The sequence below is a fragment of the Pezoporus occidentalis genome, unplaced genomic scaffold, assembly GCF_034315485.1.
Source record: "Pezoporus occidentalis ecotype Australia unplaced genomic scaffold, CSIRO_AGI_Poc_V1 ctg25, whole genome shotgun sequence".
Classification (NCBI taxonomy): domain Eukaryota; kingdom Metazoa; phylum Chordata; class Aves; order Psittaciformes; family Psittacidae; genus Pezoporus; species Pezoporus occidentalis.
In genome coordinates, this window is record NW_026914394.1 from 5,306,814 (window position 1) to 5,316,909 (window position 10,096).

The following is a 10,096-nucleotide window of genomic DNA, read 5'->3' on the forward strand; positions in this document are numbered from 1 at the left end:
GTTGAATTCGCCCTTACGGCAATGCCTTTCAGGCTACCAGGAATCCCAAGCCTGAGGATTCGCTGCATGAATCCAGCATTTGTAACACCTCCTTGAAATACAAACTATAAATCCAAGCAAGCGTGGTGAAACTGCTGAATAAGAACGAGGCATTTATTGTCAGTCTGGCATGCTCGCAAACAAACACCCCACACGCACGCTGCGGCGCAGGACAGACGAACCCAGTGTTCAGCACCATCCTCCCAACAACCACCTCCGAGAGCAGACCAAACCGAGCTGCAGTCGCTTAGGGCACCTAAAGGAGATGCTGGGCTTGGGATTTCTTAAGGAATATTGAGAAACACTCCGCTTCCCATCAGTAAAAACCACCCTGGTTTTGCATAGAAAGGGGAGGGGGAGGAAGATTTAAAGTTAGAAAAGAGTCTGCAAACCAAAAGGAGAGGGGAAGCTTGATACACGTTCTGTTTGGCTGGTGGTGGTAGTGCTCAGATCATGCGTTTTTAAACTCACCCTTCACGCTCTGATGTTTCTGCTGCTGGAAATAGTCTTTAGAGCCTCTAGCACATCGCAGCTCCTGCGCCCTGGGCAGGATGGGGATCCTCTCGAATATGCTGGCTCTTTTAGGGATGAAATCCAGCAGAGGCGCTGACATCTCAGGGGGGCTCTGCTGAGGCTCCGTGCGGTCACCGCCGTTGCTGACCGCTACTTTAAAGGACATCTGAGGGTTCAAGACACCTTTACCAGCGCCGGGACGAGTCCCCCGCGGCAGTTCCTTCACAGGCGCTCCGGGGCATTTATCGGTCACCTCGAAGCGGGCGCTGCTTCTCTGGCCCGCGGCGAGCTCACTGTGCATGTCCGCGCCCGGCTGCTGACGGGGCCCTCGCCGCTCTCCTGCACCGACCGGACAACACCGGCTGTCAGCCCCGCCGGAGGCCGCCTCAGCCGTTAACCGCCGCCTCAGCCGTGTGGCGGGAGGCGGCCCCGCTCGCTCCCCTCACGCACACCGGCCCCGGAGGAGGGGAAAGGGAAGGGGAAGGGGACAGAAACGCGGGGCTTAGACCTCGCCTGTGAGGGACGGGGAGGCTGGCGCCGCGCCTCGGTTTTCCTCCCTCTCTAGGCAACACCGCCGGGCTTTCCGCAACCGCTCCCCGCAAGGCGAGACCGGCCGGGAGGGAAAGGGGAGGGGGGGTGGAGGGCACAGGGCGTCGAGGCCGGTGCCTTTCAGCCGAGGCATCCAAACAGCGGCCACCCAGGCAACGGCGGACGCGGCGGCAGCGCACGCAGCGCCTCGGGGCGGGTTTGGCAGCGCCCGGCGCTCACCGCAGCCCGCGGGGTCAGCGGCCGTGAGGGAGAAGCCCGGCAGGGCTGTGACAGCCGCGCCGCCGCGCTCCTACCTGGGAGGGGCCGCCCGGGGGGACGCGCTGCCCGCCGGCTCCCGCCGCGCCCCGTCCTGCCGCCGCCGCCGCGCCGGGATCATGGGCTCAGCCCCGCTCCCCCGCCGCAGGGCCGGCTGCCAGAGTGAAAGCGGCCCGGGCCATTACCCTGGCGCGGCGGCGGGGCCAGCCCTTCGCTCGGGCTAGTCGGGGCGGGCAGGGGGAGGGCTGTGCCGCCGGGGCCGCCCCTCGGGGCTTTGACAGCGGAGCGGCGGGGAGCAGGGTCTAGCTTCCCCGGCGAGCCCCTCACGGCCTCGGAACCCTTCTCTCGCCTCACCTCCCTGCTCCCCGAGAGAGAGCCCGCACCTTCCCGCTGCCCGCCTGGCGGTGAGAGGGCCCCGCGCTTGCCCATTCCATACCCCAATGGTCCGTGGTTTCCCTCGCACTGCCCCCCTCTTCCCCTTCCCCACGAGCTTCGGCGGTCCCCCATGCTTGCACACCAGACACACAACAGGCAGGAGCCACGGGACACCCAACAGCACCCTATAAACAACTTGTGTGCGAAAGCCACAGTGACTGCAGCGTGCCACAAAGGAGCAGCGGGAGAGAGCAAAAGCCTTGCCAGCAGCCTGGGCCCGGGAAGCAGGAGATGAGACAGAGGTGGGAGCAACCTGGCCAAGGCATCCCGATGACACAGTCTCAGGTGCATTCAGTGCTTCTGTTTATAGGGTGGCCATTCATCGTTCCCTTCCTGTCCTGCAGGTGCCTGGAGCTGGCCCACTCCAGTAGAAACAATTAGGCTAGCTCTGAGCACGCAGAGCAGTGACATTTGCGCTGGCTCCTCACAGGCCAGCTCGGGTCTGGAAGCAATCTAGCTGGGTTTATTAGCTTGGGCCTGGTTCCAAGCAAACGCAGGCTGAGCTATGGTGTGCAGCTTTGCACCAGCGAGCTTTACCAGCCCACTCTTTGCTGGCACCCTGCTGCCCTGCACGCTGCTGTCAGCACAGGTGCAACACAGCAGGTCTGTAACATAGGGCAGCTCCAAGGTAGGAGTGACTTGGAGTCATCCCTGATTTACAGGGGCGTGAATCAGACAGACATCTGGTTGGAAATCATGACCGTTCACATTAGACCTAAAGGAGAGGCTTGGGAGATTTAGCATGAGGAGGAGGGACAGCTACTGATCTGGCGTCTTGCTGCACCCCTCCTGAGGAGCATTCCACAGCTAGAGACAGAGATCTTCATCTTCTGGCAGCACAGATGCTGCACAGAATGCCTCACTCACACTTTGTCCAACCCCTTAATACCATATGCCACCCTGCAGAGTAAAGGAATGGTTCAAGACAGGAGTGCTTGACTTTTTCTTGGCAAATGCTATGAATGTTGTGGATTTGGTGGGAGGGAAACAACTGTCCATAAAATACACGAGATCTCAAGGTGGAACAAGCAGTTCTGGGAGCAGCAGTACTTAGGGAGCCTCATTTGCAGTGCCTCTCCTCCTCCCTGCCCAGCACAGATGCCCTCATGTCTACTCAAGAAGCTTGCCAGCTTTTCCCCTCAAGAAGGGCAGTAATGGGGTCTTCTTCTTGTGTAAGACCACATCTTAAATTGTCAGAAGTTAATAGCTCTCCATCAAATGTGGTTAAAAACTGGTAAATGTCCTCAGAATATTAGTAGGAGCAAGATGCTACAAAAAGGGAGAAATTCCCACATGACCTCTATAGGAAACAAAGCTAAATATCAACCACCTAGCACAAACAATGGATTTTAATAGCGATGTCCTGGGGATTTTAAAAGCAAGTACGAATTGCCAGTGTATATTATCCCTCTGCATGGCTGTTCTCTACAGCCACACAACACCTCTCAGTGCTCTGCTGACCTACACCTATTCCCCACTCCTATCCGTCTGCAGGGCCACTAGGACTGAGCCACTCTCTCTTTGATTTGGAAATGCTGAAGGCACCTGGCAGTGTTACCAGAAACAGTAATTACTGAAGACACAAATACACTGTGGTAACGCTCTAAACCCCAGTGATGTGAAGAGGCAGTGAAATTTCCTGAGGGAGATATGATTCCAGAATGCAGTGTAACCAGGGTAATCCCACTCCTTCCAGTGCAGGAAAGAGGTAGGTAGGGTTTGGTGTGCAAATTATCAGAGCTGTGCTGATGCACACTGCCTGAACACTGGAACTAGAGGGGGTTTCCTAGAAAACAGGTAGGTTTCTAACGTCCGAAGGGGGAATTGTGCTACGGGATCTTCCCACAGCAAGCAGGGAAAGGACAGCTTCAGCTCGTGGCTGCTCTGAGCTCATTAGCCCACGTCATTCCCCATCCCATACCTCAGGACCCGCACGCCCTGCTCTGACCCGCAGTTTCTGTTTCTTTCCATCACTATGATCCAGAGTACTCTGCAAAACACCGGCAGGGGCCGCCACTCGCTCAGCAATAGCGCAGGGCTGAGCTGCTCTGCAGGCAGAGGGGCACGGAGCATCCTCCATACTCTGGGCACCCTCTGAGCAGGAGTTAAAACAACCTCGGAAGGCTTCAGGCTAAAGCACATCGCAGCTCCAAGCTTCAACAGCGCGTAAGGTTAAGGCCCTTCACAGCAGGATGAATTTCTACATGGCAGGTCATCTCACAGAGATGTAGCCTGCATAGCTCAAGCTGCAGGTACCCACATTCCTTCCCACCCATGGACAAAGCTTCTCTCACAGCACTGTTTCCTCTGTTTCGAGTGTCTCTGCAGCTGCCCCGTCTTTGCTGTGACTATCCAGCTGGGGATGCTCATCCCTGGGTCTGAGCAAGAGAAGCAGGCAGTGGATGGAAATCCTCCTCCAGACAGAGACCTGACACCACTACAGCTGTTCCAAAGCAACAGCTTGGCTCCTGCAGCAAGCCCACAGACATGGGAGGACCAAGTGCCCCTTGAATCACTGTACTAATAAAAATTGTTCAGCAGCTCCCTTTCTCTGCTGAATCAGAAGATGTTTCCTATGTTTCAGTTCTGGAACAAAGGCCAAGCAAGTGCAGTTGTGGTTAAGACTGTTCTATGCCCTGGGTCACTGTAACTTTGCTGTATGCACATACTGTACAGCAAATACTGATTCACCCAATGTTGTCACCACAGCCATGAACTAGATGGGTGTCTCCCCTTCTGTCCTTGTGAAAACCAGTCATTAGCCTCTCCCCATAACAGCAATACTCTTCTTGGTGGGGGCACAGGGAGAGATTTTTTCCATACTAGCCTTCTTGTTCAACGTTCCCAGTTGCCAAGGGCTGCAGTCATGGGTCACAGTATGGCCCACAGCTAGCCCAGCTGCCTCTTCCTTCTGTTAATGAAATCACCATCACCAAAGCAGACCTTCCAGTTAAGGCAGATAGGCCCTCTTCAGTCCCTGAAACTAATCCCTGGGTGTTGCTTCATTTCAAGTCAGATATGAAAAGCAAGGCTGCAATTTGGGATAAAAAAAATCCCAGGAGGAATGCAACTGCTTGCCTGCATATTCTCTCCCTAGGTCAAGTGGGTAAGACACAGGTGATAAATAACCAGAGACTTGCCCATATGCCCATTCACTCCTAGCTGGTGACCAAAGAAAGAGAAAACAGATAGTAGTCTAAGGCTAGCTCAGGTTGGGACAAAATCAGACCTCAGAGCAACTAAGAAAAAGCCAGGACATAGACAATTGCTGGTGCAACAGTGCTGGTTATGTTGATTGGTGCCCTTGGAGCCAGACACTGATGAAACACCAGCAAGATCCTTGGCATTGTGGATCTGAGCATTGCTGGTGGCAGGATAAGGCAGTGACACCAAAACCAGCTCCTGAATCACATTAGCCACATAAACTAGCAGTCCTGTACCACCACCACAGCACAGTTAGCATAACTCTGCCTGAGCACACACCAGGGCCCAACTCAAAGCTTACACAGAGCAGTGAGGAGAAAAACACAGTGTAAACAAGTTTGATACGTCAGGGTTTCCCTGCTGATACCAGCCAAGATCATGTCATTGCCACAACAGTGGTTTTCTCAGGGTCTACAGGTACTTTTGCAGACATGAAGCCTCTTTGCTCCAGACAGCATGAACCCCTGTGGTCACTACTGTCCTGGCTTGAGGTGATGCTGAATACACAAGGACAATGAGAGATCATCTCTAACAGGTAAGGGGAAACAATGGGGGGAAGGACATTATGTGAAGGGGACCCCAGTTTGCCAAATCCAGCCTCCAAGGTGTGCTCTTTACCTTTGTCAGGAGCGGACGGTTGTAACTGGCCTCCACATTATAGCTGGTCACAAACCGGATCTTCAAGAAACTCGTGGAAGCTGAAAACTCCAGTTCCCCAAGCAGTTCCGTGGGAGGAGAGGAATGAAGCAGAACGGATACAGGTAAGCTGAGCTGGGTAGAGCAAACAAGCAGAGCTGAAGAATTAATCTCCAGCTCACATACTGGAATCTCTGCTTCTACCCCAGCAGGCAACAAAATTGAATTGCAAAAGGACACAATTGAAATTGCAAGGCCTTTGTGTGACTGCTGCAGCATAGACAGAGGTGGGAGGTGTTACCATAATCACTGTTAATATAGGACAAAACAAGCTCTCTGGTAGGAGAAATAACAAACTTTGTTATAAATAACCTGGCTGCAAACGAGCTGTCGATTCACACACAGCAGTTTATTTACACAGGCATGCCAAGTCCAGACTTGTTTTTGTTTTAATTTACTGCACCACAGATAGTAAAAATGAAACAACCAAACAAAAAGTGAGCCAAAGGGATTGTCTCTGTAACTATGCCCATTTCTTGGAGGTTGCACATACCCCTTTAAGGCAGCACAAAGCCCTACTTTATAGTGGTTTCAATGACGCCCTGAATTAAGACAGCAGGGTCAAACTGACCACACGTTATCTAGCGATGTACTCAACCATTGCCTCATCACTTATAGATTCATTTATAGCTCTTGTAGTTAGAAAAAAGAAATTCCTCACATCACTGTGGCTTATCTTTCAAAAACAAATCTCTTCTCAATAGCTTGCATATTTGGGGAAATCATACAGTAATCTTGAATCTACCTTTGTCCTCCAAACACTGCAAGAAGTGACCAGCATCTCCAGAAGCTGCTGTAACACTACACATCTCTCCCTCCCTCCTGCCTCTCCAGGCAGAATGAGCTGCCAATTAAGCAGTTCATTCTAGAGGACTTGGAGAAAAAAAAGCCTGTAATGAAGGGTTTGACCAGCCTGCATTCAGGATGGGGTTATTTACACCTGCAGTTACCTTCCTCAGACATTCATCTATATTATTTCTCTGCCTCAGTCCATAAATAGATGCATCTCTCACACCATGCATACACAATGCAGGTAGGAAAATAAACTTCAGTAACAAACAAAAAGAAACAAAGACAGCACAACTTAAGGATGTTCAGTGTGTAAACCCCAATCCTCAGCATTGGGACATGCCAGGAATAGAATTGCTGGGGCACCCTTGATTCATGCCTACTATAAATGAGTTATAGTACTGGCATTATAGCACAGCCTCCAGTTATTTTGCCTGGGGATCCATATATTCAAGGCACTGAAGGCAGTGATAGCTGAATGAGCAGCCAGTCACTCTTCTGTTTCTTCTTTATTGGCATAGTGTCTGGACCACACATTGAATATATTTACTGCACAGCAGCCAAGCCCTGTGCAGAATACAGAGTTATTCGTTTATTCCAGGGCATTTCTTTGCTGTCTGTCACTGCAGCAGCCTACTGATTTGCAAACAAATACGTTGTTATCACCATTGGAGGTGAGGGAAGGTGGAGTTAGACTAAACCCCATTTCACAACGGAGGCCCAGAGGCCAAAAGCTTCAGTTTGAGCGCAAAACTTGTGACAAAGACTCACTCCAGGTTATTTAGCATTTCCCTTCAGTGTATGTCATAGAGCCCATTTCCAGTTCCAGCAGTTAAACTCAACCCTTGGCATCTCAAATGGAGCATGCAGAAACTGGGAGCCTAACAAAGAGTGGCCACCCGTGAAGAGCTGAAGTGCTGCACAGAATCTCTGTGATAAAGGCAAGGACAAACCCATTTCTCCCTGGCAATGTTCAACTCACACTAACTGTGAGACTGGGCTTTCTCTTCTTATAGCACTCGTGGTGGGTGCCGATAAACCCTTCCCGAGCTGGCTGCCAGGGTCTGAAAAGGCAACAGCTGCCTCAAATATCTATCTTCGAGCCGCAGCCTTGTGCTCAGCCCAAAACTTCGTGCCACCACCGCCAGCAAGGTACAGAGCCTGGTGCTTCCCCAAACCTGCTTTGAGCAGTGACCTCTGCTGGTAAACGGACGGGAAAGCCAGCGGTTTACAAAGCTGGTGCCCCAGCTACCTGGTCCTCAAAGCTTGCCCTGAAGGGAGTCACCCAGCCTGGCTCTTGATCAGAAACATCTATCATTAAGCCCACAGTTGAAGCGTGCTGAGCGAGAGCAGAGAAGGATGCTTATGGATAAGCTACAACAATCTTTACCTCACAGAAGGCTCACAGTTCCTTCAAAATTCACTCCAGGCCTCTCACCATACCTTTACAGACAAGATGCAGTTAAACATGACAGCATGCCCCAGTGCTGTGCTTCAGTAGTCAGATTTACAAGTTGTGTGTCAAGAAGGGAAAGGCAAAGCCTGTATTTGTGTGTTTTGGGCAGGGGAGGGAGAGGAGCTTACTATACACTCAGCACTTGGTTCCTTTGATGACTGCACGAGTACTTACACGTGCTGCTTAGGCCACAGCTCCCTCTGAAATTCTTCCTACTTCAGGAACTGACTCTTGAGGGGGAATCAAAGGAAAAAAGAAAAGAAGGAACTTACATGCCATGGCCACCTATCAGAAGAGTCAGCTAGTGTACCAAAGGGGAACTATTCCCCCTTGAATTTGTGTTTTGATCTCACGACAGGCTCCAAAGACCCCATCTTCATCTACCTCCTGACTAACTCTGCTGCAGCCCTGAGTTTTGCAAGAGCAGAAAGGTGAGGTCTTCTGCAATATATTTTGTGTCTTCTGACATCAGTGTGGTGTAGGTTCTGCTCTCTCTCAGGCTGCTTTCTCAGGCACAGGCAAGCTGCACAGTTTGTTTATACTACAGGTTTGTCCAAAGCTGATATGCCAGATGCAAATCTCTACCATGAGTCTGCAATATTCTGATGTGAGAACATCCGCTTACAACACAAGAGCCTGGCAAACCACATTCCAGGTACGGCCACAGCACCCACATACATTTAATCCACATAGCAAATATGTTAACACACTACTGATGATGGAAAACATTAAGACCAAAGGGGGAGGAAGGTGTGTGGGTAGTGGGGAGGGTCCTCAGTTTGCACTATCCATGATGATTCCACCCAGAACTTCATCTTTTTATTGCATCTTTATAGAAAGGTGGTGATGGGAGTGGTGGGAGCTCAGCTGCAATAAACAGGGAAAGCCCTGCAGCTACGAAATGCCTGCCTGAATGTGCTCCAAAAGCACTGCAACCTGCCACCGTGCATCCCCTGTGAAAAGGGGTCAGCACTGCACACGGCAAGAAGCACCTCCACAGCTGAGAGTGCCTCTGGGGCCATCTCACGTGGATTCATGTGCACCCAACCCACCAAAAGCACCAGGCCCTCCCCCCAGGATCCTGCACATGGCTGGTTCCAGTAGCTGGGAGGGAGGCACATAGGCCACAGACTGCACAACTTGCCTGTGACTGAGCAGGTACCAGGAAACTCATCAGCAAGAGAACAGTACTTCTTCAGCTGCAGCTGGACGCATCTGCAGGGGCACTTGCCTTGCCCTTGGAGCCATACGTGTATCTCAGTAGGTGGGAAGATGGCTGCTGGAGGCCTTAAAACACCAAGCACAGCACACACAGTACAGCCTCTGTTCAAAGCAAGCAACAACAGAATCGAAACCACTTCATTTCAAGGGCACATTCAGGCCCCGAGCTGCCACTGGCAGTGAGACAATTCTCCAAGTGGCAGAGTGCTCCTGTTGAGGGAGCAAGTCCTACCCAGCTCCCTCAAGATACAGCAGTGTGCAAGAGCTGCAAGGACAAGGGCCATTGCATTTGTCCACCCTCAGACTGCATTTTCAAACCTGTATTGCTTAAGAGCTAAAGCCTCTATTTCATTACTCCTTTGTAACACAGAACCAGACCTGGGCCATCAACTGTGTACCTCTTCACAGCAGCAGTGGAAATAATTTCAGATACCCTTAACTCCAGCTAACCTGCAGGGAGAAGCAGATGGTTCTCAAGGTTACCAGAATGCTATCAGACCCACTTGTGCGTGTGGTACGCAATCCAGCACGAGGATGCAGCTCAGCTTTGAGATGGTTAAATGGATGAGAAATAATATCAAGGCTTGAGGGATCCAATTTAACTGCAGGTACAACAAAGCCAACTGTAAAAAAGACTTTATTTTTTCCCCTTTATACTCAGAATGCAGAAAAGAACTTGAGGGACTCTTCCTGTATCTCAGAGGTTTCACAGACTGATTATTTTTATGTGAAGACAGAAGTATATAAAAGGACTTGAAATACCAGCATGGTTTGCCAGAGGAACATAATTATTCCCAAAGCCAAAACTAGAATAAGATGTTATCCCTGTTTGAGTTGTGTGAGCCAGTTGCTGCATCTTCAGAGGGCACCCAACATCCACTTTGTATTCTTGTACACTTAGAATCATGAGCATGAGATATTGTTAAAGAGACCCTTTTA

General features: G+C 51.2%; 1 protein-coding gene and 1 long non-coding RNA gene across 6 annotated transcripts in view; one reads left to right on the forward strand and one right to left on the reverse strand.

Moving 5' to 3' along the window:
* GLIS1 (GLIS family zinc finger 1) overlaps positions 1–1,626 on the reverse strand; it is a 197,502-nt gene extending 195,876 nt beyond the window's left edge. The window contains exons 1-2 of one of the 5 annotated variants that reach the window (XM_062623075.1): positions 1,395–1,617; positions 511–891 (exon numbers count right to left, since the gene is read on the reverse strand). In XM_062623075.1, coding sequence (XP_062479059.1) covers positions 511–853 — 343 coding nt within the window. In that variant the 5' untranslated portion in view covers positions 854–891; positions 1,395–1,617. Of the gene's footprint in view, positions 1–510; positions 892–1,060; positions 1,340–1,394 lie in introns of those variants that run through there. The other 4 variants (XM_062623074.1, XM_062623072.1, XM_062623073.1 and 1 more) reach the window with 4 other exon arrangements.
* A 3,840-nt stretch (positions 1,627–5,466) lies between these two features.
* Positions 5,467–9,955, forward strand: LOC134165897 (uncharacterized). Its single transcript, XR_009965683.1, has 5 exons — positions 5,467–5,530; positions 5,623–5,756; positions 7,497–7,683; positions 8,295–8,591; positions 9,528–9,955. It is a non-coding gene; the product is annotated as an uncharacterized LOC134165897 (long non-coding RNA).
* Positions 9,956–10,096: the final 141 nt, after the last annotated feature.